Genomic DNA, 27,848 nt, shown 5'->3' on the forward strand with positions numbered 1-27,848 from the left:
TAGTAATTTAATAAGGGTGTGAGTATTAAAACTCTAAATCAATTACTAATTTTTATTATAAAATTATGTAACTTACATGTAATTCAACTAATAAATTCTTAATTAATAAACATTAGAAACTAGAGACCGGATACTAATTTTTCTTTTATTTTATGCCACAAGACTATTAATTAATCTTGCAAATGTGATCACAACTAAAAGTCGAAAAAAGGACAACGCAATTTTTTCCACAGTTGAAAAAGGGAAGAATCTCACGTCTAAATATTATTTAAATATTATAAAATAGCCAATAAGGGTTGTTGAATTGATAAGGACAAAGATCTAGATTCTAGTTTCGCAACCTGGTCATTTTGATGGAAAACAAAAAACCTAAAACCCCCTCTCTAAATCTTCAAAGAAGCTTATGGTATACTGTAGATGGAATAGCCTTGCCTCCTCACCCTAAACATTTTTGTACAAACAAAAAAAGTAAAATAAAATATGTGACAAATGATTTGCTAATTACAATAAGACTTTTTGTGATACAACATCTAACACCTATTAACAAAGACTCCATTTACTGTAATTTTATTAGAAATGGTGGGTTGCTTTTTGATTTTGAACGTCTTTCCATCCTGCTGAGCTCCACGGCTCCGCTACCAATTTGACTTTAAAATCCTAGCATTGAACCCGTGGTAGATATATCCGCCGTCCCGAGCATTTTCGAGTGCAAAAGCCAATGCCATGGAGAAATCTCCCATTCGTTGTGAGCTCCTACCTCCTCTCCCATAAGCAACAATCTGACTCGAACCCTCTTGGATAAGGAGGTAGATTGTCTGCCCTCTTTTTCCCATATCCTTCCCATCCCCTTCTATTTGTACGGTCACGGTTAAGCCACGTCAACATTTTATATTCATATTGTTTTATGTTTTATTATCTCTATTAAAAATTAATATAAAATGTTGACGTGGCTTAACCGTGACCGCACAAATAGGAGGGGATGGGAAGGGCATGGGAAAGGAAGGGCAGACAATCTGCCTCCCTTGGATAATTGGAGTTCTGCTACTTCCACTGGAGCCTATATGTAGTAGCTGTTGGATTTATTCAATATAAATCAACCATAAATGGTCTACTATATGTAATAGGAATGTATAGGTTGGAGATCAGTTGAGTTGCGATTTACTTTCCTTATATCAACCCGACATTAAGTGTCTTACAATATAAGTAGGTTTTGATTGATTCCTTAATAATAATAATATATGATTATGATAATTTACTTAAGAGCCAAGTAAGGAGAGTTCTTAGCTTTCCCTTATGGATGGAATCTAAGACTTTTGGCTAGTATATAAGCACCGGTCCCTGCCAACCCTAGACATGACAACTAAAGCTTCCCATAGAGCATTGTCATAAAGCTAGGAGTTTGCAGAAGAATCGGTGTTCTGTTCGATCACAACAACTACATCAGACTTGGTGTTTACTAGCCACGCATAGTCTACATGGCTGCTGCATCTTCATCAAGTAAGTACTTCATATAAATTGTATATATAATTGTATATCTTGTGTTTTGATCATATAAACAATATGGATAACAATTGGTATCAGAGCCATTGTTTGTATGGTTAAAACCAATAAAGAATCAATACCTCATATGTTTTCAATTGATCAACCGGCATATATAAATTTTATAAGCATATTTGATGATTGTCGAAAACATTCAGTGTTAAGATCTTGCATAGTTTTTAATTCATGTCAGTTTTAACTGATCTGCATGATCATTAGTACTTCGGTACTTATAAGGTTGATATGGACAACATCTACATAATTCAATTAATCATATATTCAAGCTACAGCCGTTTATCATGAGAGATTGAATCATGTAGTAAAGTTGCTGTTCATAAAATTGCATTCTATATGATATAGAGATTGTTCTTCTTGCTCACAAGTGTTGATCATTGTTTTCTGGATCATATATGAATGGTATGACATGATTTATGTGCTATATCAGTAGTGAAGGTTCTCATCTTGCTCACAAGTGTTGGGAATCAGCATGAAGGTGACTGGTATAACACATAAATCAGTGTCAGAAGACATATTGATCCATCTTGCTCACAAGTGTTGGATCAATTTCGTTTTTATAAAGTTTTGGGATTGGTTTAATCAATGCATGCATGTTATATATATATTCAGTGATGAATGCTGTGAACACGGTTCAAACCCTAAGTGGAACAAACTACAAAAAGTGGAAACAAGACCTTGAGATCTGCCTGGGGTTAATGGATTTGGACATAGCAACGAGAGAGAATCCTCCTCCAGAACCTGCTACAGATGATATAACAAATATCAAGGCAAGATATGAGAAGTGGCATAAGGCTAATCGAATTGCTCTTTTGGTGATCAAGAGATCCATGTCTGGCACAGTAAGAGGTGGCATTCCTGAGTCTGAGAGTGCCAAGGAATTCTTGGCATCCATTGATGAGAAGTTTAAAGAATCAGATAAGGCAGAAACTGGTAATCTCATGAACGAACTTATGACCAAAAAGTATAATGGTATGGGATGTGTTAGAGAACATATATTAGAACTACTAGATATTGGTGCTAAATTGAATGCTCTCAAAGTCCCTATGAGTGACCCTTTCTTAGTTCATGTGGCACTTAATTCACTGCCAAAAGAATATTCACAGTTAAAAAGCACATACAATGCACATAAGGAGAAGTGGAGTCTAAATGAACTGATTGCAATCTGTGTGCATGAGGAGCAACATATAAGGTAGGAAAATTTTGAAAAAAGGGTGAATATGGTGACTGATTATTGTAACAGTAGCACCGCAAGACAGGAGCACAACAAAGAAGCACTACATCACTTCAAAGTTAGTGCGAATAAAGGGTTCAAAGTTAAGGGAAAGTGTTTTTTCTGCAAGAAACCTGGGCACATGAAAAGACACTGCCAAAAGTATAAAAAGTGGATCGACAGTGGCAAGGGAAAAGGTAATGTTATGATTTTTAAAGGTGAAGCTTTAGTTTGTTTTGAAGCAAATAATGTTGAATATGCTAGAGATTCTTGGTGGCTTGACAGTGGTGCTTCAATACATGTGACAAACTCTTTACAGGGCTACACAAGCAAGAGAGTGCCAAGAAGGGATGAAGTCTCAGTGATCGTTGGGAATGGAGGAAAAGCTGCTGTTGAGTTTATTGGAATAGTTAGAATAAAATTAGAGTCTGGTTTTACATTAGACCTTGAGAATGTGTGCTATGTACCTTCAATTCGAAGGAATTTAGTGTCAGTTAGTCAGCTAGTTATGAAAGATTTTGTATTTTCAATAAATAACAGTGGCTTTTCAATTCACAAAAACTCTCAGATTATTGGGAATGGTTTGCATATTGGTGGGATGTTTCGACTGAATTGCAAGGAATCATGTCGAGTAGCACATTTAATTGGACAGAAGAGATTGAATCAAGATGAGACTTCATCCACTCTTTGGCACAAAAGATTAGGGCATATTTCAATTGAGAGAATAAAGAACCTAAGTAAAAGTGGCATACTTCCAACACTTGAGTTTGACAATCCGGTTACATGTATTGAATGCATTAAAGGAAAAATGGTGAGTTCACACAAGAAAGATGCAATTAGAAGTAATGGATTACTAGAGCTCATACACACTGACATATGTGGGCCTTTCCCCACGCCTACTTATGATGGCTATAAGTACTTCATAACATTCATAGATGACCATTCGAGATATTGTTACTTATATTTGCTTACTGAGAAATCCAGTGCTTTGAATGCTTTTCAAATTTACAAGGCTGAAGTTGAAAAACAGTTGGATAAGAAAATCAAAACTGTAAGGTCTGACAGAGGTGGTGAGTACTACGGAAGATACACTGAACATGGAAGAAATCCAGGACCCTTTGCACTTTATCTGCAAAGTGAAGGAATTGTAGCTCAATATACAAATCCTGGAACACCACAACAAAATGGTGTCTCTGAGAGAAAGAATCGTACCTTGAAGGATATGGTAAGAAGTATGATGAGCACTACTAACTTGCCAATGTTTCTATGGGGTGATGCAATTAAAACTGCAAACTATATCTGCAATAGGGTACCAAGCAAGTCTGTCACTTCAACACCTTTCGAAATTTGGAACAACAGAAAGCCTAGCTTGTTACATTTGAGAATATGGGGATGTAAAGCAGAAGCAAGAGCATATAATCCTCAGGAAAAGAAGTTAGATCCCAAAACTGTAAGTTGCTATTTCATTGGTTATCCACCGAGAACCAAGGGATATAGATTTTATTGTCCTGGAAATTCTATGCGTTTCATTGAGACAAATAAAGTGAAGTTCATAGAAGAGATAACAGAGGGAATCTTAAATCAAAACTTGGTTTTTGATGAACAAGATGAATCTAATTTACAAGAAAATGTAGAAGACACTAGGGTGCAGACTCCAAACACAAGCCACAGTCATCTCTTACCACCAGTTACTGAGAATACTGAGAATGTTGTGCAAAATGATGCCATTGATGATACTACAGTCAATATGGAAGAACCGAATGCCACTAATGATGCTCCACATGAACTAGTACAAGTTACAGAACCAATTCCTGAAATCCTTGCACCCATCCTTCGAAAATCTACAAGACTGAGGAAATCAGCCATCTCAGATGATTTTATGTTGTATTTGAGTGAAGCAGATATCAACATTGGTGAACCTGTAACATATAAAGAGGCTATAAGTGGATTGCAACAAGAAGAGTGGGTGAAAGCCATGGAAAGTGAACTTGAATCCATGAAAAAGAATAAAGTGTGGGAACTTGCAGTGTTACCAAAGGGAGCAAAGCCAATCGGATGTAAGTGGGTGTATAAGACTGAGAAAGACTCCAAGGGAGAAATTGAAAGATTCAAGGCTAGACTTGTAGCCAAGGGATACACTCAACAAGAGGGAATTGATTACACTGAGACATTCTCACCAGTCTCAACAAAAGATTCATTCAGGTTTGTAATGGCTTTGGTGGCTCACTATGATCTTCATTTACATCAAATGGATGTAAAAACTGCATTCCTAAATGGTACTTTGGAGGAAGAAATTTATATGCGACAACCTGAGGGATTCATTGATGCAGATGGTAAGGAATTAGTATGCAAACTTCGAAAATCAATTTATGGCTTAAAGCAGGCATCGAGGCAATGGTATTTGAGGTTCGATGAAGTTATGCAATCACATGGTTTTGATGAGAATTCAGAAGATGAGTGCATATATTTCAAATCCAGTGGGAGACACTTCACTATATTGGTGCTATATGTGGATGATATCCTCATAGCTAGCACTGATTTGACCTTACTACATGAAACAAAATTGATACTCAGTGACAACTTTGAGATGAAAGATATGGGTGACGCCTCTTATGTCTTGGGGATAGAAATTACTCGGGACAAAAGGAGGGGTTTGCTTGGGCTATCACAGAAGGGATATATTGATAAGATACTCAAAAGGTTCAATATGTCAACATGCAGTGGATGTGATGTGCCAGTGACCAAAGGAGATAAACTAAGCAAGCTGCAAAGTCCTAGAATTGAAACTGAAAAGCTTGAGATGAATGATAAACCTTATGCTTCAGTTGTAGGGAGCCTAATGTATGCACAAGTATGCACCAGACCTGACATTGCTTTTGCATTGAGTTTGCTGGGGAGATATCAGTCGAATCCTGGACATGCTCATTGGATTGCAGCAAAGAAGGTGCTCAGATATTTGCAGAAAACCAAAGATTATAAATTGGTATACAAGAGAAGTGATAAGCTTAAATTGGTTGGCTACTGTGATTCAGATTTCGCAGGATGTCAAGACTCATTAAAATCAACCTCTAGCTATATCTTCATGATGGCAGGAGGTGCAATCTCATGGAAAAGTATGAAACAGAAGAACATAGCTACATCTACCATGATGGCAGAATACATGGCCTGTTTTGAAGCTACTTCCCAGGCCGTTTGGATTGGAAAATTCATAGAAGGAATGAGAGTTCTCAATATTGTCACATATCCATTACAGATATTTTGTGACAACACTGCTGCAGTTTTCTATTCGAAGAACAACAAGAGGTCTTCTGGAACCAAACACATGCATATCAAGTACAAGTTGATCAGAGAAAAGATTAAGCAAGGGTTCATAAAGATCAGCTATATTGATACTGCATCAATGCTTGCAGATCCCTTGAACAAGCCACTTTCAGTTATGTCTTTTAAGAAGCACGTAGAGAATATGGGATTGATCTCGAACTTTGATATGCTGAGTTAGTGGGAGTAGAAAGCTGTTTTCTTTCAGCTGCAGTAAAATAAGTGAATCAAACTCGTTTTGGGTTTGAGATGTGGTTTGTTTTCGAGGTTGGGTTTGAATAAAGATTGTTGTTTGTTTTTTAATTATTTGTGTTCACGTGTTGCATGCATATTTCATACATCTGGCATAAGTTCATCTTGGAACAATACAAGTTTGCGTTGGCAAACATGCAGAATGCTTGAAAGTATAAGGTGGCATTTTGGAATGATAAAAAGTTTACATTGGTAAACATGTGGGCTACTTAAAAGCATAAGTGTGATGTCGGAATGATAAAAAGTTTACATTGGTAAACATGAAGGCTACTTAAAAGCATAAGTGTGACTTTGGAATGGTAAAAAGTTTGCATTGGCAAACATGTATATCGTTCAAACGGCATAAGGTGTGACTTAATAAAGTTACAATAAAGTGGACCTGAGATGATATAGTGTAAGACAGTTCTTGAGTTAAGGTTCATCTCTAGATCATAATTTGATGGTTTTCATGTGAATGGTTGACACAATGTATGTGAGTATGAAGGTTCTGAGATGAAATATCTTTACAACATTGTTAGTCCTGCATTGAGAAGTCCATTTGACAGAAATTTGAATTAAGGATGGGATTGGATCGCAGTGATATGGCCATTAAAGAAACAATGATCTCCGACATATGTTTGAAGCATGATCATTACAATTAGTAGACCAAGTGGGAGAATGTTGGATTTATTCAATATAAATCAACCATAAATGGTCTACTATATGTAATAGGAATGTATAGGTTGGAGATCAGTTGAGTTGCGATTTACTTTCCTTATATCAACCTGACATTAAGTGTCTTACAATATAAGTAGGTTTTGATTGATTCCTTAATAATAATAATATATGATTATGATAATTTACTTAAGAGCCAAGTAAGGAAAGTTCTTAGCTTTCCCTTATGGATGGAATCTAAGACTTTTGGCTAGTATATAAGCACCGGTCCCTGCCAACCCTAGACACGACAACTAAAGCTTCCCATAGAGCATTGTCATAAAGCTAGGAGTTTGCAGAAGAATCGGTGTTCTGTTCAATCACAACAACTACATCAGACTTGGTGTTTACTAGCCACACATAGTCTACATGGTTGCTGCATCTTCATCAAGTAAGTACTTCATATAAATTGTATATATAATTGTATATCTTGTGTTTTGATCATATAAACAATATGGATAACAGTAGCTGGAATGATAAGAAAAAAATTTAGACCCAATTAACGAAGTTCATTCAGTCCCAATTTCTCAAATTAACGAAGTTTATTCTTGGATTAAGTATCCAAAACTCATCAATATTTTATTGTCATTTCAAATTGGTCTCAACATTTTTAAACATTAAAAGAAGGCTAAATAGCCAAAATGGTCCTTGAGATTTGCATAACTCATCACTTTGGTCCCTAACATTTCAAATCGATAAAAGTGGTCCCTGAGATTGTCCACCATCCATCATTTTGGTCCTTCCGTTAAAAACTCCGTTAAGTGTCCCGGAGCTCTTTGTCAGAAGTTTGGACAATTTTCAAAGCTTCGTAACTCAATCGTTTCTTAACCAAATTCAACCTATAATATATCAAAATGAAGATAGGAAAGTGTAGAATAAGATTATACCTATTTGGAAGCCTAATGGCTGCCAGAGATAGCTGGAAAATAGCCTCAAAGTTGACTGGTCTGAAGGAAAACTGGAAAACGCGCCGGAAACTGGTAAACTTTAAATGTTCATAACTTCTTCAATACTCAACGAAATCAAGTGATTCAAAAACGAAAATCATATTTCTCGACGAGATGAATAGAATGGTACCTTTTTAGATGGCTAAATCACCGTTTTTTGGCCGGACAACGGTTCGAAAGTGGCTGTTTTGGTCTCGAGTTAGCCACTTTCGAGCCATTTTCCGGCCAAACCAAGTCTATTTAGCTGTCTAAAAATGTACTATTCTCTTCGTCTCATCTAGAAGTATGATTTTTGTTTTTAAATCACTTGATTTCATTGAGTATTGAAGAAGTTATGAACGTTTAAAGTTTACCCAGTTTTCGGCGAGTTTTCCAATTTTCCCTCGGACCAGTCAACTTTGAGGCTATTTTATGGCCATCTCTGGCATCCATTGGGCTTCCAAATAGGTATAATCTTATTCTACACTTTTCTATCTTCATTTTAATATATTATGGGTCGAATTTGGTTAAGAAACGATTGAGTTACGAAGCTTTGAAAATTGCCCAAACTTCCGGCCAAGAGCTCCAGGACACTTAACGTAGTTTTTAACGGAAGGACCAAAATGATGGATGGTGGACAATCTCAGGGACCACTTTTATCGATTTGAAATGTTAGGGACCAAAGTGACGAGTTATGCAAATCTCATGGACCATTTTGACTATTTAGCCTTAAAAGAATAGTATCTAATCTATTAAAAATGTCGCCTCTATTAAAAAGGTTGTAAAAGCATGGTCTCCACTAACTAACGGTCACCACCACCCTTATCAGGCCACCTTCAAACCCAATGCACAACCACTAACTCCACCCAACAACTCAAGCCGCCAACATCAAGAAGAAGATTGTGGAGGTTGCTGAAATGGTATGGACTGCCATGATGCGGCCACCACCATCTTCACCACCCACAAAGAAGAACTGGAAGCTGAATTCGTTGGTAGGTTTTGAATATACAGGTTGTGATGGGGTTTCAATGGTAGTAGGTTGAGCTTAGAGGTGGCGGGGGCTTGATATTTCCCAATCTTCAATTTTGTTTTCCATTTTATTTGTGAATTTGTTTATTTATTTTTTATGTTTTCAACTTCATGTCTTTTTTTTAAGTTATTTCTATTATTATTTTAGTGTCCAAGTAAGTTAAAAAGTGGGACTCATTGTTGTCACCTATACATTTAACGAAAAAAAAATTAAATGAGACTTAACAGATGTAACATTTTCAATAGGTTGGGTACTTATTTAAAATGCTTAAAAAAGTTAAGACCAAATTGGAATGACACTAAAATGTTGAGGAATTTTAGGCACTTAACTTTTTATTCTTTTATATGTTATAAAAATTCAATTCGAGTAGAAGTCTCAATAAAAAAATTGGTTGAGAAATATCGAACTCAACGATAAATTGAATTGAGCACTTTACATTTTTTATTGACTAAAAAACTCTCCGAATGATTAGTATTTTACATCATGTTCATTGGATGTGCTGTAACAGTCACTTTTTTTGTTTGGATTATGATTTATAATTAGGCATGTACGGAATCTCTTTCCGAAAAATTCCATACCAAAGCTAACTTTCCGAACGCGCGCAGATTCTAATTTGTAATCAGGTTTGTATTTAATCTCCCAATTTGTAGGAGAGAAATTAAATTTGTAAAGAAAATGCTAGCAAGACTCATTTTTTGAGTGCTAGGACTCTCTCTTGGGCTTCCACGTGGTTGGGAAAACCAATAAAACCAAGAGCATTAGAAATCATTTGTAGGGGAGTTGCAAATAGATATAGAGAGGAGAGAGAGAGACGAACATTGGCAGTCGAGACAATATCATTGGTTGAGAATTGACGGAGCTTTGCAAATATATACATATAATAAGCTAGCTCCTCAGGGGGATTTTTTTTTTTTTTTTTTTTTAAGGAAGATCATATTATAAAGGGTTTTTTTTTTTTTTTTTTTATCATAAATGGTCTCTGAAATTGATCCACTTTATCAAGATGGTCCTTGAAATTGAAAATTGATCAATGTCGTCCCTGAAATTGGGTGTCATAAATCAATTTAGTCATTCCGTCACAATTCTGTCAAAAATTCCATTATGTGCGGATGTGGCACACAAGTGAGTCCCACAATGTAATTAAATGTTGCCATGTGGATTAAAAATATCTAAATAATAAATAAAAATTATTTTATACGATTAAAAACAAAAACAAAAGGAAAAAAAAAAAAGAAGCTTCTTCCCCTCCTACCCAAAAACCCAACAAAATCTGGGAAAATTTGATAGCAATCAATACCTTGTAAAGATTGATAATCTGGTAAGAGACGCCGACCCAGTGGGTCTTAGCCATTCGGTACCCCAATCCCCAATTGGGAAGAAACTGGGCTACCTCGAAAAGGTTCTTCTTCTTCTTCTTCCGCTTGGGTTTCTTTGAAGCCGAAGAAGAACCGGTGGCGGAAGTTGGGTTTTGGGAAGCGGTGCTAAAGCTTCTGAGGAAGTTCGATGCGATCCTCCAGAGGCCTCCGGTTCGATCCATTAATGGTGAGTCGCTAGGTAGGAGGGGAAGAAGATGATGAACAGTCATCTTTTTTTTTTCTTTTTTTTTTAATTGTATAAAATAATTTTTTTATTATTATTTAAATATTTTTAATCCACATGGCAATATTTGATTACATTGTGGGACCCACTTGTGCGCCACATCAGCACATAACGGAATTTTTGACATAATTGTAATGGAAGAACCATATTGATTTGCGACACCTAATTTCAGGGATCACATTGATTGATTTTCAATTTCAAGGACCATCTTGATGAGGTAGATCAATTTCATGGACCATTTGTGATAAAAACCCTATTATAAATTGGACGATAAGAATGCCTAACATACTCATACTATAGTATGACTAGGCAAGCTCAATGGAGGACCTCTGAAAAAACCTGACCTGGATAGAAACTTCGTCCCCAACCACTAGAAACTTCGTGGTGGTTTAAATAGTATACTATTTCATTGATGTTGAGTTCATGTATATAGTTATTTATTCATAGTTACTTACTGTGACTTATGTTACAAAATAGAAGTTATATGTCAACAGTCATTAATCATTATCATCATAAGTAAATCGATTACACTACGTGACGCTATAATTGACACGCTCTAAAATAACTTATGAGATGTATCTCAATTATATTATATCTTGTATTTGGATGTAAGACCATGTTAGTTTATGGACCATATGCATAATAACATACTTAGCAAAAGATGCCCTGATCAATAGATTAGTAGTCTAATTGTATCAAAAGAACTATGAATAAATAGACTAGTAGTCTTATTTTTTTAATTTTTTTTTCCAATTGCTCTCATGTATTGTGATTGGTGGCGGGCTTGGGTTAGCCTCCTTTAGGGTAGTTATGGAAAAATAATTTTATTGGGGGTTGGCTTTAATCAGCCCGTGTTTTTAGTGTTGGTAGGGTTAGGATATAATTGTTTTATCTTTATGGTTAAATCTCAAACCCTTTTGGTTAATAAAAGTTTAGGGTGGTTTTTTGTTAAGAAAGAGTTGGCCCAAATTATTTTCATTAGTTTTCAAATTAAAAAAGGCACTAATATTCTAAATTCATTGCATGTAACATGAGAATTCATGATTTCCACGTTTGGTAATTAATTTGCTTGATTCATGTTTCTCTCACTCCATAAAATTTGCTTCTAATTGATATAGGATTTAATTTGGAAAGTTTTCTCAATCTCTACAATATTTGTCAATTTAAATATATTTTTTTGGTGAAGTAGTCTATCTATTAATAAATTTTTTAAAATGATAATGTACGTATTATTTAATTTGTACAAAACTAATGCATCTACAAAAATAATTTACTTATTGTTTAATTTTAGCAATAATAATACCTACTGTGTATAAATGTTGAAATTAATAATGCCCCTATTATTTACCTGCTATGTATAATTTGTGAAACTAATAATTTACCTACTGTGAATAATTTGTGAAACTAATAATATACCTATTATTTAATTTTTACAAAACTAATGTAGGTACAAAAATAATTTTATTGTTTACTTTTTAGGATAATAGTTTACCTATTTTCTTTTGCAACAATAATGTATCTAGAATTTTATTTTTGTATGAATATTATTTACCTACTTTTTACTTTTCAAAAATAATGTATCTTCTATTTTATGTTTTACTATTATTATATATATGTTTGTGTGTTCGCAAAATTATTTATCTAAAGTTTAGTTAAGAGATTTGGTATACATTATATAGATTCAGTATTAGATACTAAAACAGTTAGCCGTATCAAGTCAAACTAATGGTTGGCTAATAATGGGTGTGTGAGAACAGTTATATAATATTGTGGTATAACTTGTAAATAACTTATATTAGTAGGTTACTTATTTTCTTATGTGGCAATTTAATTAAATTTTGAATTTTTGTTGGATATTTATACACAAGCGGGTTTATATATATATATATATATATATATATATAAAGTGAGCACACTATAAAGGTGAAATATTCAAAATACCATAGATTGCCCTTTAAGAATTTCAAAAATTACAATTGAACCTAAAAAAGTTTAATTGATTCAACACTTTTTAATTTTCAATGAATATAAATTTAAAACTCTCCCACGTTAGTAGGTGGTTAGGTTTCGTGTTTTTGCTTTATTTATTTATTTTTTTTTGGAATGATTTTTAATAAAAATATAAATTAGCTATTTAAATGAAAAAAATTAAAAAAATGAAACATGGTCTAATATAAAAAGGCCAATTGCCACACGTATGAGTGTGGCAAGAGGCTAGTATATATATATATATAAAGAGTTGTAAGAGCCTATATTTAAAGAATTCTAATTAATATAGACTCTTATTCTACGTAAAACAATTCCTACTCATATATTATTCTCATGTTCTCGAAGCACACAGATTCTTTCTACCAAACCAAAACAAAGACTAGGAAACGTTATTAGTCACTACAAGATCTTGCAAATGTACTGAAAATTCGTTACATAATAGTATGTGACGAATTTAGGTAGTCCCATCGTGCATCACCTGGTTGCTCTACTTACAAGCTACCAACAACCCCACATATAAAAGCCATCAATTTCTGGCCTTTTGCAGTTCGAATCCGTGCTGTGGATGAACAGTATGTAAATTTGCAGGGTATGTGAATGAACAATACGTAAATTTACTAGTAAGATACACAAAGGCCAAGTGCACGTAGCCACCCCCCTGGAGGGAGTGTGAGGCATACGCGTAGTGTTGTAAAATCATTGACAGATCAATCTTGGTCTGAGTGGTTTATAAAATGAATGGTTGACATGCCTTGAAAATGCCTCGGCTTTTGACATGGGTGTGACCACTGCAGATTTTCTTGTATATGTAATGCACATCTTACTCTAAACCCCAAGCACGTAGGACGACAATCATAATTTCCACAGTAAAAGGATTCAAATTTTCACATTCACTAGTTCAATAACACGTATTGGATGGCGGCCTTTCATAATCATATCTTACTCATGACGTGTTGGTGTGGCTTTGGTTGAGCTAAAATTGGAGTCCCACATCAGTGGGTGAGGAGAGCACCAAGTGCTTTGTGACAGATTATCCAAAAGTGCTGCCAAAGTAAGCAGAATAATATCTTGAAAAAGATGAAATGATAATTGACTAATACATACAATCAGTAGTTGATTAGATGATACTTTGCAAGATTCATGCACCACATTCGCCTTTGCAGTTCAAAGTGGGTGAAGCATTACCTGAACTCCGTGTTGTGGACGAACTGTCACATACTGAATGGGCAAGTGAACATAACCTGGGGATAGAGTGAAGGAGTAGCGTTGTAGAATCATTGACAGAGCAATCTTTGCTTCATTGATTGCAAAGTTTAAGCCCACACAACTTCGTGGTCCTATTCCAAACGGCACAAATGCACCTATGTTATTGTTAGTTGCTTTAGCAACCCCTTCAGCAAATCTCTCTGGTTTGAAAAGTTGTGCGTCCTGCCCCCAGATTCGACGATTGTGGTGAAATGATATATTTGAGATAACTAATCCAACATTAGCAGGAACAATGACATTTCCCAGTCTAACTTCCCTTTCAACTTTCCTTGAAAAACCAGCAACAGGGGGATATAACCTTAGAGACTCATTGAAGATCATACTCATCTGCATGAACACGAAAAATGGATACCAAATCAAGATTACTTCCAATCTTAATTCAAGCTTAATTTTTCCACTTAAGATAAGCAGTTGATTAATTAGTGGTTGACTTTCTTACTGTTTTCAGTTTGGTAATGCCATCGAGATTTGGAGTTTGTTTCCCAAATAATTCTATGACCTCCTTTCTTGCTTCCTCTTGCCAATTCGTATGGAGTGCTAGAAGAAAGACGGTCCAAGCAAGCAAAGTATTGGTGGTTTCTTGTCCAGCAAAGTAAAAGGTCTTGCACTCGTCAACCAAATCATCCACCGAAATCCTCTGGTCGTCATTGGCATCATGACGAGCCTTCAAAAGTAATCCAAGAAAATCGCTCCCAAAGCTGTCCTCATCTCCACTCGTTGCCGTCTTTTCTCTTTTCTTAACGATCTCCATTATGGAGGCATATACACCTTTCTCAAGTTTTTCTGCTTCAATCTCATCACTGGTTTTGAAAAATTTACTGCAACATTAAGCAAAAAGACTAACAACCATGAGAACACAAGTAACACTCCAAGAAAATTTGTGGAATGAACTGAGATTACCTGATGCCAGGAATCCTGACTTTGAGGGCATTTTTAGAAACTAGGAAGGCTAACTTCATCAACATCTCAAAAATGTTCTGTCCCTCTAAATAACTGCTGCCAAATGCTGTTCTCGAAATCACTTCTGAAGTGAGCAACCTGAACTCTTCAAACACCTCAATTTCTTTTTCTTCATAATTTCTCCACCTTTCAAGCATCGTCTCAGCACTAGCTACCATATCTGGAAACAAACTCTGGACAAATAATACTGTCATGCTATCAACAAATTTAGCTTCAGCAATCTTTACCACAGTAACTGTAAAAAACTTACTTTTAAACATTCTCCATGGAAGGCATGGGTAGCAAGCTTCCTCAATTTTCCCCATTTTTCACCTTCAGTTGTTGTCACAAGACCATCTCCTAATAGCTTCTTCACAAAGGTAGTGGGCTCTCTTTTCGGATAAGCTTTATCTTTGTTACTCATTATCTCTTTGCATAACTCAGGTTCCTCCGTAATGACCAACTGTGCAAGAGAACCATGCCACTGAAGATAATTCTTCCCTACAATTTCGTACAAAAAAATGACCAAAATTTATGTCGGAACAAATTGAAAACAACAGTTAACTAAAAGTGAGATGTAACTTGTTAGCTGTTACCATATATATCTGTGACCAAGAGTGTATGTGAGGTACAACTACAGAAACTATGTCGTGAGATAAATTCTTGGGCCTGCGCATGACTTCCTTTTTCATGTCGGAGATTTCTTTGGTGTTTCCATGGATAAGTCTGTAAGGGGGACCTTTGATCCCCTGCGCCTTCATCATCTTTTGTATCCGAGTCGGACTCCACCATAGTTTGTGTAGGATCTTGATGAGAACAAAGACAAGAAATACGCACAGAAGGCTTGAAAGAATGGCTACTATGCCTCCCAAAGAACTCATTTTTGGTTAACTGATCAAATTTTCCAGTCCGGAGTCCAAAGTTTCCTCATCTTTATCCTCAAGACAAATGACCCATCTAGAACACCTAAACGTGTTTGCTTCTGATTGTTAGCTTACTTTTCTGACTACTTGCTACAATCCAAAGACATTGCCATATTATTGGCTATAATGTCCCGTGCTATTCAATGACTCAATCTAGCCATTAATTTTTTTTGGAATAATCAATTGAATTAAATATAAAAAATACCTAAAAACTGATCACACGATGTACTGTTATGATCACAGGATCCCCCGGATTCCCAAGAAAAGGATCCGGTCCTATTGAATACACGGGATTTGTAGCCGCATAATTTTTTTTGGGTAATGTTAGAAAGATTACATTTGCAAACTAAATGACGTGTTACCAATAAAAATAAGCACGTTTATCAACGTGTAAGTAATAAACCAATCATCAACTTCCATGTTTTTTAGTTATCAAAATTTTATCTACAAATTTAGTGATTAAAAAAAAACAATCTAGCCATTCATTTTTTTGGGAATAAGACTTGACCGCTGAAAGAAGAGCAGCAAGTCTTGCTAAAATGAATAAGTTCTCAATCACAAATGAACATGTGACCAAACAATTATTGAATTGAAAACTTGAACTAACATCACTCCAAATAAATGAAGACATATTCATTTTTAATTGGTTTTTCAACATGACATGTTATTCTTCTTCCAACAGCCAGCCATTGTTCTTTTCCGGGTAATCAATACTCCGCATTTAAAAATAGAGAAACTAATGAAAATAGCTTGAAAATTTTGAATTTTAATGATAATGACAAAATAAATGGTAAAATAAATAGTATCATGATTGACTTTTTAGTGTTAAAATGTAATTTTTCGTTAAAATAAACAGTATCGAAAGCTTTTCATTAAAATTTCTTTTAAAAATTGAAAGAATGGCTACTATGCCTCCCAAAGAACTCATTTTTTGTTAATTGATCAAATTTTCAACAGTCCGGAGTCCATAGTTTCCTCAGCTTTATCCTCAAGTCAAATGACCATGTAGAACACCTAAACGTGTCAGCTTTGTTAGCTTACTTTTCTGACTACTTACTACAATCCAAAGACATTGCCATATTATTGGCTACAATGTCCCGTGCTATTAAATAAAAGGGATTTGCAGCCGCATAACTCTTTTTTTTTTTTTTTTTTTAGCAGTTAGATTTATTGACTAAATATATCTAGCCATTCATATTTTTTGGAATAATCAATTGAGTAAAAAGTCCTGCTAAAATAAATATGTCTTCAATCATACACGTAATCAAACAATTATTTAATTGAAAATTTGAACCAACCTCACTCCAAACAAATAAACCCATTTATTTTTAATTGTTTTTCAACATGATTTGCAGTTCTTCTTTCAACAACCGGGCTTTTTTTTTTTTTTCTTTTTTGTTGGGGTAGTCAATACTACTAGGAGTGGGCACGGTGCAGTTCGGTGCGGTTCCACTCATAAATCGGAACCGGAACCGGAAAATATCAACGGTTCGGTTCGGTTCGGTGCGGTTCCACTTAAATTTATTACTAGAACCTTACGGTTCGGTCTACACCGGTTCTGATTCGGTTCTTGCCGGTTTACGGTTCCGAATACTAAATTATTTGAACACCAAATCATTATGCATTCAAATACATCTTCTAACATTAATTATATAAAGTTGCATCCAAGACATCTTTTCTAATATAAATGTCCTTGGTAGTGGCACCAAGTCAACAAAAAGATAACTAAAACAAATACATTGATCAGCAAACTTGGCCATATGTGTCAATTGTCATGAGTCTCTTGGCACATAATTGATTGGACAGTGCAACAAAAGTCGATAGACACATTATCTCTGTGGTATCAAAATGCTTGTCCAATACCAAAATTTCTTTGCTTTTTTCATTTGCCTTGTAACCAATCTTGATTCTCTTGATTCTTGACCAATCAGTCGGTCAACAAACAAAAAAATGAAGAAGCAAACTGTACGCTTATTTTAGACAGAGAGCAAGCAGCAGCTCCTGTACACAATCAGTAGCTCATGTACACAATCAAACAACTTATTTCAAAGAGCAAGCATAATCAAACAACTTATGTCAGAGAGCATGCATGGGCTGACAAATATACACCCACTCTTTCTGTAGGTATAAATTTAATTACAGGTATACACCCAATTTAATTACAGGTATAAACTTAATATACACCCAGTTTTGAAAGTTTGAAGAAGCAATTTATTACACAACAATTAAACAGAATCTGCTAACAAATATACACCCACTCTTTTTGTATAATCATATCATGTAAACGTGAAAGATTAAGGAGAAAACCCAGCTGAGCTCCAATGCTAAACCTATTCTCCAAAGCTACGAGCTGGATGCCCCAAAAATATGTCACTCGAACAATTTAACTATCCCATCCCATATGATCTCCTTCATGTATCAATTAATTATATATCTTATTCATTAAATTCAAAATTATATATCTTACAACTCAAACTAGTAAGGAAGGTGCTAAAAAATTATAGTTACATACATACCATCACTAGTAAAAGGTGATAAGTTAGGACTGAATAGCTTATGAATTCCCAATGCTAGATGTGCCACCATTCCTTTTTTCTAGAACATATAAAAATCAAGAACTCATTAGAAAATAAGCATACAACAAAACAAGAGAAAAAACAAAAACAAAGTAATGAAAAATAAATATTTATACCTGCTTCAAGTGCTTCATAAAACTCTATATCTTCCAAGATTGTCTCATCGTCTAAAATTGAGATGTTATCTGACATCAACCAATTTTGAGTACAAATTAACCTCTCTACCATTAGAGGAGTCAATGAAGAACGATATGAGTTTACAATCCTTCCTCCCGTGCTAAAGGCAGATTCTGAAGCTACCGTTAAGACTGAAATTGCAAGAACTTCCTTAGCAATTAGTGCCAACACCGGGTATTTAACACCATTCAATTTCCACCAATTTAAAATATCAAAATCTTGACCTACTTCCACTTTTTCATTGCGATCTAACAAGTACCTATCAAACTCATGGTCTGAGAGCACGGCATTACTTGCTTCAACTTCTTTTATCCAACTTTCATCCATTTCCGCTCGTTTTTTCCCCCTTCCATGTTGTTTTGGATCAGCCCCACCAATAGTAGTTGTAGTACTAGTAGTATTAGAACAACTATTAGCACTAGAACCACTTGGTTGGTTGGAAGAATGAACATATTCATCATATAGATTGAAGATTAGTCTTTTTATCTCATCCTTCTTAGCCATGGCTTCATCAATACTACACCCACGACGCTTCAAAATATGTGGCACATAGCCCAGTTTATATCTTGGATCAAGCACAAGTCCCACAAATAGAAAAGGATTCACTTTACCCCAATACTTATCAAATTTTACCTTCATGCTTAGTGCCATTTCATACAATATCAAGCTTGTGTAGGTTTGAGTTAATAACATATCTTCTTCGACAAACAAATCAACTATCTCTTCGTCAATTGCAAGCAAATCAGAAAAAGTACTATGACAAGCCGGATGTAAAGTAACACTCATCTTCAATGTCATTTGATAGAACACTTTCAAAAATTTGACAAAGATAGCAGCATTGCTCCAATCTTCCATATTTGGTGGCCCATGCCTCTTTTTACCATTGGAAGGTCCACCCACACGTTCTTCTTCTCCCGGCAACTCTTCACCAAACCATGACAAGTATGCAATCTCATCATCTCTCATTCTCACAAAAGCTTTTTCAAATTTCAAAGCATTCGTTAACATCAAATAGGTGGAATTCCACCTAGTTGGCACATCTAAGAAAACAAGACCCTTGCATTCAATTTTTTCCTTCTTAACACAACTCCTAAAAGCTTCCACCCTTTGTGGAGAAGATGTTACATACACCAACGCATTCCTAATAGCTAAGATGGATTTATCTAATGTCATCAAACCATCTTGAACTATCAAGTTAACAATATAAGCACAACACCTGACATGCATGTGCTTCCCCTCAAGTATCATTCGTGAATTTTGCCAATGACACATCTTTGTCTTCAAATAATCTATTGCAACCTTGTTTGAAGAAGCATTATCAACCATGATGGTTAGTACATTCTCCAAACCCCATTCTAGCAAACAAACCTCAAGAAGTTTTCCAATGGAGTTCCCCTTGTGATTAGCTATGACATAGAAGTTTAGTATTCTTTTATGCAACTTCCAATTACTATCTATGAAATGTGCCGTTATCACCATGTAGTTTACCTTTTGAAGACTTGTCCAAGTGTCGGTTGTGAGGCTAACTCTATGTGAGGCTAACTCTGCTTTCAATTTTGCTTTCATTTCATCAGACATGAGGACAAAGTGCCTCGCAAGTGTCCTACGAGATGGTGGATAAAAATGGGGGCAAACAACACTACAGAAAAACCTAAACCCTCTCCCTTCAACATGGCTAAACGGCAACTCATCTAAGACAACCGTTTATACCAATGCCTTTATGCAATCCTCTTTCGTATTCCCCCTAGCCATAAGAGTACCAACACCATCATTAAAAGACAAAATATTTTGCCTTTTATCCTGATTTATTCTCGGGTAACTCTTACATCTTCCTCCCTCAATATGTTTTGTAACAGTTGAAGTACCATTTCCAGAAGGGTTAGCAGCAAAGGTAGTAGAACAGTGCTTACACCTAGCTCTCCTTCTAATAATTATTTCTTTGGTCCCATCTGGCTTCACAATGTTTTCTATGTCATCATATTCAACAAAATGCTCCCACACTTTTGCCCTGCGCCTACTGTTCACAAGAGGAGGCAATGAAGGAATACCACTCGGTTGAGTTGGTGATTGTGCTTGGGGTGGAGCTGGTGGTTCAGGTTGTGGTGGAGTTGGTGGTTGGGATTGAGTTTGAGTTGGTGGTGATGGTGTTGGATCCGGTAATGACGAAGGTGATGATGAAGAAATAGATGACATACCTTCAGTTCTCTCCATCCGTTGCGCTTGATAATCTAACTCGTTGGTCGGCACAAGGTTTCCAAGAAACAGAAGGAACTAATGGCTCCAGCCACAAATCTTTAAGCTCAGGTTTATTTTTCTGCCCCTGCATCATTCAATATATAGGCCAAAAAAGACACATCGAGTGATTAGAACAAGATCTCATCAATTAACTACACTCATATTCCAAGAGGAGGCAGAGAAGACAATACCTTTGCAAAGCAATTGAGGAATAATTACTCTAAACAGGAAGGTTGCTGAATAAATTGTCATCTTCAAGCTCCTGAATAAATTGTTTGTACGACATCAACCCTTCTCTGAAAAGTTATTCAGTATGTCACATTACTCGGTGAAAATAATATATCCCCAACCCAAAGATACCAATTAAATTAACAGAATCAATAAACAGTCAAGCTTATTAGGAGGTTTATTTAAGTTGAACGCCAAGAAGGAGCATAGTATAGTAGATTTAAAAACAAATCAAATTAAACCAAATAAAAACCAAAAATCATTCTCCAATACTCATTTTATTTCACTAGAAAAACCATGGAAAAGAGAGATAACACCTATTTGTAACCACTTATAAAGTGAAAATTATGACATTCTCATAGCCTTGCATCAGTTCATCCTTGAATTTAAACAAGACATTTCAATAATATAGATCATGCAAGTATTAAGCTACAGTCACTAGGCAGTATATTGTACAGACTAATCTTCAACAAGCATAACCTTATTCATAGGTTTCAACAATCTTCCAGTTAAAAATTAGAATGCTAGTAATCTAGCCTACACAACCTTAATTAAAGATTTGCAAAAACAAAAAAACAAAAACTACTACAAAAGAAAAGGAGAAAAGCCACATAAAGTATTGTCATGTATTATGATGCGGAATCCCAGTCTGAGAATAAGGAAAAAGACCAAAATTTTCTAATTAAAAATATTAAAATTTCTAAGACCAAAATTTGTAAACATTAAGTGGTTCCCAACAACATAAACCATGCCCAGGCTTCCTTATATCAGACTCTTGTACCATTGAATTAGCTTAAACTGCATACTTCCTTTTATCTATGTCAAAAGATTTTAACAATGCTTTTAGATCATATAGCAATGGAAGTTTGATCAGCTTCACACTTCCAGTGGAACTCAACTCAACCATATTCCTAATCTCAAATATGAGAATAGATAGAGAAAATACCAAGGAATTGTCTGAGCTGTCGCGGAGGACGGATCGACGGAGGATGAAGTGTCTGTGTCTGAGCTGTCGCGAAGGAGGGATGATGAAGGCCGTCGCAGTTGAGGTTGTGGGCTGAATCGCTGATATTTTGGATGAGAGGTCTATGTGAAATGGGATAGGGGAATCAAGAAATGGGGTGTGAGTGTGTGAGGCCTTGTGTGTGAGGCCGTGAGGAGGTCAGTGACTTAGTGAGAGTGAAACCTAATTGGGATGAAATCCAATGCTTTGCAATTTGGTGAAACCAATTTTCTAACCTATCATACCATGACATGTGTGTATATATATAATTAAATTATTTATTATTAATAAAACGGTTCGGTTCCGGCCGGTTCATGGTCATTCGAAACCGGAACCGGAACCGATTTGAACGGTCCGGTTCGGTTTTTGGCTCAAAGTTGACTTTTCCGGTCAACATGGTTTTTTTCGGTTTTTTTTCATACGGTTCGATGCGGTTTGGCGGTTTTTATGCCCACCCCTAAATACTACACATTGTTAAAAATTGAACTTCCTTTACAAAAACAGAGAGCAATGAACTTCCCATATCTTTCTATCCGCAGATGGCACTACAAACTGAATCCACCCATAAATATTATTAGATATCACAAATCCCTTCCATCAAGATCACCGAATCAAGTGATCCAAGTCTTTGAAATTTTATTCAACGGCCCACCTGTTTTGATCCCTTAAAAGTTATAATAATTTTTTACCGTTGAATGAAATTTTAAAGGCCCGGATCACTTGATCCGGTGGCCTTGATGGAAGAGATTCGGAGAGGATCTCTTTCCATTTTAGAGGGTGTTGAGCTGACATGGCATAGCTTCCTGGCTAGAGAGTAGGTGCTTTTTCTATGCATCCAAGTTTTAATTCTTCTTTCACAATTTTTTTTATACAACAATATAATTACATTAAAAGAGTGAGAATGAATTGGTTTTAAACTTGTCATTTTTTTTTAGTTGAATGATAGATTTTATTTCATTTATGGTTACCACCAACCTTTGAGATGTAAGCTGCTACTTGATGTGCTGCATAGTTGTTCACCCTATGGGTAAAACCAAACACAACAGACTCAATAGAACTAGCAAGGGACCATATATCATAAATAAGCCCTTCCATTGCCGCATCAACTTCAATTTCTCGATTAATCATTCGTACATAATTAAGACCTCTTACTTACAAAACAAAAAAAATATCACTAAACCATAGTACTAAATGGTTTTAAGATACAATAATAATAAGGATTTTTGTGACATCCCATATCGCTCAGGGGAGTAAATCCTGTAAGCCTTATATGTATATTCTCATCTCTACCTAGTATAAGGCTTTTTTAGAGTTCACTGGCTTCGGGTTCCATTGGAACTTCGAAGTTAAGCGAGTTCGCGCGAGAGCAATCCCAAGATGGGTGACCCACTGGGAAGTTCTCGTGTGAGTTCCCAGAAACAAAACCGTAAGGGCGTGGTCGGGGCCTAAAGCGGACAATATCGTGCTACGGTGGAGTTGAGCCTGGGATGTGGTGGGGGCCGGGGCCTGGATGTGACAATTTGGTATCAAAGCCAATCCCTAGCCGGATGTGTGCCGACGAAGACATCGAGCCTCTAAGGTGGGTGGATTGTGACATCCCAAATCACCCATGGAAGTGGATCCTGTAAGCCTTATATGTATATTCCCATCTCTACCTAGCACAAAGCCTTTTGGGAGCTCACTGGTTTCAGGTTCATCGGAACTCCGAAGTTAAGCGAGTTTGTGCGAGAGCAATCCCATGATGGGTGACCCACTGGAAAGTTCTCGTGTGAGTTCCCAGAAACAAAATCGTGAGAACGTGATCGGGGCCCAAAGCGGACAATATCGTGTTACGACGGAGTCGAACCCGGGATGTGACAGTTTTTATCTCAAACATTTATCATTTCAACAAAGGCGAATGCTAAGAATTATGACCACATTTTGTAGACCGTAAAAGAACAATACTAAACACTATTTGGTTTTTAAACATTACCACAATATTAACTACAAATATGGGACCCGTCGTGAAATATTTATGAGTGATGTTAGTAAGATTAAATTTGTAAACTAAATTTGCAAACTAAATGATGTGTCACTAATAGGAAATAAGCACATTTATCAACATTTAAGTAATAATCCAATCATCAACTTCCATGTTATTTAATTTAAAAATTTAGTCAACAAATTTAATCTCCGTAGCATCGCTCAATATTTATTAATCAAAGTATGAATATGGAGTTTCTGTTTTCCGCCCTTATTGCAATAAAATCTTCTAGAGTATTTTTTGTTGAAAAGAATTTTCCCGGCCGGTATTCCTTCTTTCTGTTTTTGGGTTCCATCCGAATTTTTGGCTGGCTGAAACCGAGCATCTAAAAACAAATTCAAACTGTTGAAGCTACTTTATGTTTAGCCTTCAAACTATCCTCTGTCCAAACCAAAACTTTCTTCTGGTTAGTTTCTGAGCATCCTATCGCTTGCCAATATAAAAAGTGGCTATGGACATCTCAAATATCATCATCTTCTTCGTTGACAAAGATGGCTCGTGGTCTCATTGCCATTTGTCTTATCACTTTGCTAGCCTGTTCATCTGTGGAAGGTCGAGGCCTCGGTAAACATCATCCCTAACCCTTTTCATTTTCTTCATCTTATTCTACATTTTCTCAGATTTTCCATTTATGGTCATTTTAAGTGGTTCGTCGTGCAATGATATGTTGTTGCAGAACTAGCACATTTAAATGGAGCTGAACATCAGTCCGTGGGGGATCATGTTCACGGAGTTGTAGCAAATGTGACAGTGGGTGGATTCAACTTTCAGTTAAATTTAAGCAACCCTAAACTTGTTGAAGAACTGAAAATTAAACGATCAGACTTTCCATCCGATTTTATGTTTGGAGCCGCCACTTCTGCTGCACAGGTTCATGTAAAATGAGTTATGCATATATAGCCTCAAAATTTCTTTGTTAAAATAGATTTTGTTATATTAATCGATGCATGTTGAGCACAGAGCGAAGGGTCAGCTAAAGAAGGAGGGAGAGGACCAAGTGGTTGGGATCATCGCATGGAAACACTCCCAGGTTTACATAACCTTAATAAGTTATCTTATCTTCATAATTTTTGCATTCGGAATAATGATCAGCTAACAAATTTCAATTACAGAAAAACTTCGAAACAGTACAAAATTCCCTATGGCAGTCGATGGATATAAAAGATATAAGGTGAGTAGCAAAAGGTTAAAATATCCTTAAAAATCCAGTTTGTTCTTAAAAAAATTAAGCTAATATACTCTAATCTGAATTTTAGGAGGATATTAAGCTTATCAAGGACGCTGGACTAAATTCTTACAGATTCTCGATCTCCTGGAGTAGGATTTTACCAAGTAAAAATCATTTCTTCTTTATTCTGTTCTTTTTAAAATTTGTTTAATCACTTATAAGAAACTGATGGGGTGTTGATGGATCCTACGCAGAGGGAAGCTTAAGTGGCGGAATTAACCAAGAGGGTATTGATCACTACAATAGCTTGATCGATGAGCTAATAAAAAATGGTGAGAAAGCTACCAGTTTTTATGTACTTGGATAGTTGAATTAAGTATGTGTTTGGCTTAATGTATTTTCTGCGTTCTAAAGCAGGCATCACACCTTTCGTGACGATTTATCACTTTGACATGCCACTAGCCCTGGAAGAGAAGTATGGAGGCTTACTGAATCGCTCATTCGTGTAAGCCTTTTTCGAAAACCATTTTGCACGCATACGTCATTTTGTAAACATGAATTGAAAAATATGAACTTCATAAGAGAAATAAAGAATATAAGATCAATCTCATAATGTATAATAATGATATGGTCGATTTTCCAGGAATGACTTTAAAGACTATAGCGAGCTTTTATTCAAAAAGTTTGGAGACAGAGTTAAACATTGGTTCACAATTAATGAGCCAAACATTCTTGCTCAATATGGATATGAACTTGGGATTTCCCCACCAGGGAGGTGTTCACTTCCATCAACCCTTTGTGCATTAGGGTCTCCTGTGAAATGTTTTGAGACCGTCGGTCCATGCAAGTTTGGTGGTAACTCGTCAACAGAACCTTACGTTGCAGCCCATAACATTATCCTTGCCCATGCCACTGTGGTTAAGCTTTACAAAGAAAAATATCAAGTGAGACTTGAAGACTCGAGGAAATTCATATAAATTCAACTGTTTCAACTTTTTAATCTTATCACTAAAGATTAGTTTGAATGTCATCTTCTAGGAACAACAAAAGGGTGAAGTTGGAATCGTCCTCGCTTCACAATATTTTTTGCCCTATACACAATCAGAGGAAGATAAAGCCGCAGCAGGACGACTTTTTGACTTCTACCTCGGATGGTAAGTAGAAGCATTCAATATCATGATCACATGATCATTGATGATCATGAGAACTTGCATGTTTTAATCATTTTATGATAAGCTTTTTCATTAGTAATGCTACTATTTGTGCATTAGGTTTATGGGACCATTAGTATTCGGAGATTATCCTCAAAGTATGAAGGAGAGGGTGAAGGATAGGCTTCCCACTTTTTCTGCAGAAGAGAAAGTTCTGCTCAATGGGAGTTTAGGGTTGGTTGGTATCAATTATTATACATCAACATATGCCAAACATAAGGCTCCTCCTCCAGGTGAGGCGTTGCGTTATTCCTTCGATCAATGGGCCGAAACAATAGGTAAGATATCTTGCTCTCTAGAGCCATAAGGACAAAAGAAAAATCAAACATCAAGCATAGTTTTAATATTCCGTCGTGTTGATCGTGTTTTGATTGTTTCAGCTATCCAAGATGAAGAAATTCTTGGTGTGGTAAGAAATTTTTTAAGATTCTATGTTCTTGCTAGTTTTGTAAGAAATGAAACATCGGTGTTGTCTTTGTTTGAGGAAAGTGTGTGGTTAAATTTTTCCTTATGGTGCAGACCAATAGTCATTGGCCGGAAGGGCTGCAGAGGCTGTTGGAGTACGTAAAGGATAAATATCAAAATCCAAAACTCTACATTTCTGAAAATGGTTCGATTTCTTATGCTTCAGTTAATCCTTGTATATATACTGTTAACCAAAATATGCATAACAAAAATAAAAAAGGATGAGATATCTTCTACACCTTTTCTTTGTAGGACTTTCTGATCACAAGGACAATGACTCTCCACTTGAAGTACTTCTAGAGGATCCATATCGAATTTCCTTTGTTACTCGTCACTTGTATCGAATCAATAAGGCAATTAAGTAAGTGATGATATATATTTTTATTTGACACTGAAACAAATATATTGCCTCATTCTTAACAAAAATTATTGCAGGAATGGAGTGAATGTCAAAGGGTACTTTTGTTGGGCTCTATTCGACGACATTGAATGGGGCATGGGGTTCAATCGAGTTGGTATTTACTTTGTTGATTTCAGTAACTACACACGCTATCCCAAGCTCTCCGTTAAGTGGTTCCGAGCTTTCCTTCAAGGCTGAGATCCTGCTATCGCTGCCTGAGTAATCGGTTGTTCAAACTTAATATTTAGTTATGTAAAGCCATTATCCCTTCGGTTTTCTTGTTGTAATCCATGTTTCCCTATAAAAATAAGGCTCTTCATTTGTGCTTCAAATAAACCATGTATGTTATGAATAATTTAATCAGTACTGCAAAGGGCACACAAACTTTCATTTTACGTCGAGAAATACAAAGGTTCCCTTGATTCTACTTCTTTTGCCCATGAATAATCTGCTGGTATGCCTAACTGCATATAAATGGAGAGTCGGTCATGTAAATTCTCGCTTGAGCACGCAGTCCAATCAAACAGCTAAGGTCTTCTGACCAAACAATCTCCAGTAACTAGATATTAAAACCCGAATAATGCAGGACTAAATTATCACAAACCCCCCAACCTGCTGATCAATGTCACTGCGATCTGGTACAACGATAATGAAAGCCTT

General features: G+C 35.9%; 3 protein-coding genes across 5 annotated transcripts; 2 read left to right on the forward strand and 1 right to left on the reverse strand.

Moving 5' to 3' along the window:
- The first annotated feature begins 2,168 nt into the window (after positions 1 to 2,168).
- Positions 2,169 to 2,750, forward strand: LOC139196913 (uncharacterized). The gene has a single exon (XM_070823268.1). The coding sequence runs from the start codon at positions 2,169 to 2,171 to the stop codon at positions 2,748 to 2,750; it is 582 nt and encodes a 193-aa protein (XP_070679369.1).
- Positions 2,751 to 13,432: 10,682 nt separating this feature from the next.
- Positions 13,433 to 15,797, reverse strand: LOC103437559 (cytochrome P450 CYP749A22-like). Of its 3 annotated transcripts, none has more exons than XM_029103831.2 (6): positions 15,376 to 15,797; positions 15,051 to 15,280; positions 14,741 to 14,973; positions 14,280 to 14,658; positions 13,760 to 14,167; positions 13,433 to 13,617 (listed from the first exon to the last, which is right to left on the reverse strand). In XM_029103831.2, exons 1-6 carry the CDS (start codon positions 15,569 to 15,571, stop codon positions 13,567 to 13,569), a joined length of 1,497 nt encoding a protein of 498 aa, XP_028959664.2. In that variant the 5' UTR covers positions 15,572 to 15,797; the 3' UTR covers positions 13,433 to 13,566. The 3 variants fall into 3 exon arrangements, with proteins under 3 accessions (XP_028959664.2, XP_070680146.1, XP_070680147.1); XM_070824045.1 differs by having other exon boundaries at positions 15,051 to 15,281; positions 15,379 to 15,779; XM_070824046.1 differs by having other exon boundaries at positions 13,590 to 14,167; positions 15,051 to 15,281; positions 15,379 to 15,779.
- An 8,429-nt stretch (positions 15,798 to 24,226) lies between these two features.
- LOC103437600 (beta-glucosidase 13-like) lies at positions 24,227 to 27,615 on the forward strand. Its single transcript, XM_029104214.2, has 14 exons — positions 24,227 to 24,508; positions 24,621 to 24,814; positions 24,905 to 24,974; positions 25,057 to 25,115; positions 25,201 to 25,276; positions 25,367 to 25,444; positions 25,530 to 25,617; positions 25,756 to 26,056; positions 26,151 to 26,266; positions 26,384 to 26,601; positions 26,704 to 26,732; positions 26,843 to 26,933; positions 27,041 to 27,149; positions 27,224 to 27,615. Exons 1-14 carry the CDS (start codon positions 24,436 to 24,438, stop codon positions 27,384 to 27,386), a joined length of 1,665 nt encoding a protein of 554 aa, XP_028960047.2. The 5' UTR covers positions 24,227 to 24,435; the 3' UTR covers positions 27,387 to 27,615.
- The last annotated feature ends 233 nt before the right edge of the window (positions 27,616 to 27,848 follow it).

Source organism: Malus domestica, chromosome 06 (genome assembly GCF_042453785.1).
Source record: "Malus domestica chromosome 06, GDT2T_hap1".
Classification (NCBI taxonomy): Eukaryota; Viridiplantae; Streptophyta; class Magnoliopsida; order Rosales; family Rosaceae; genus Malus; species Malus domestica.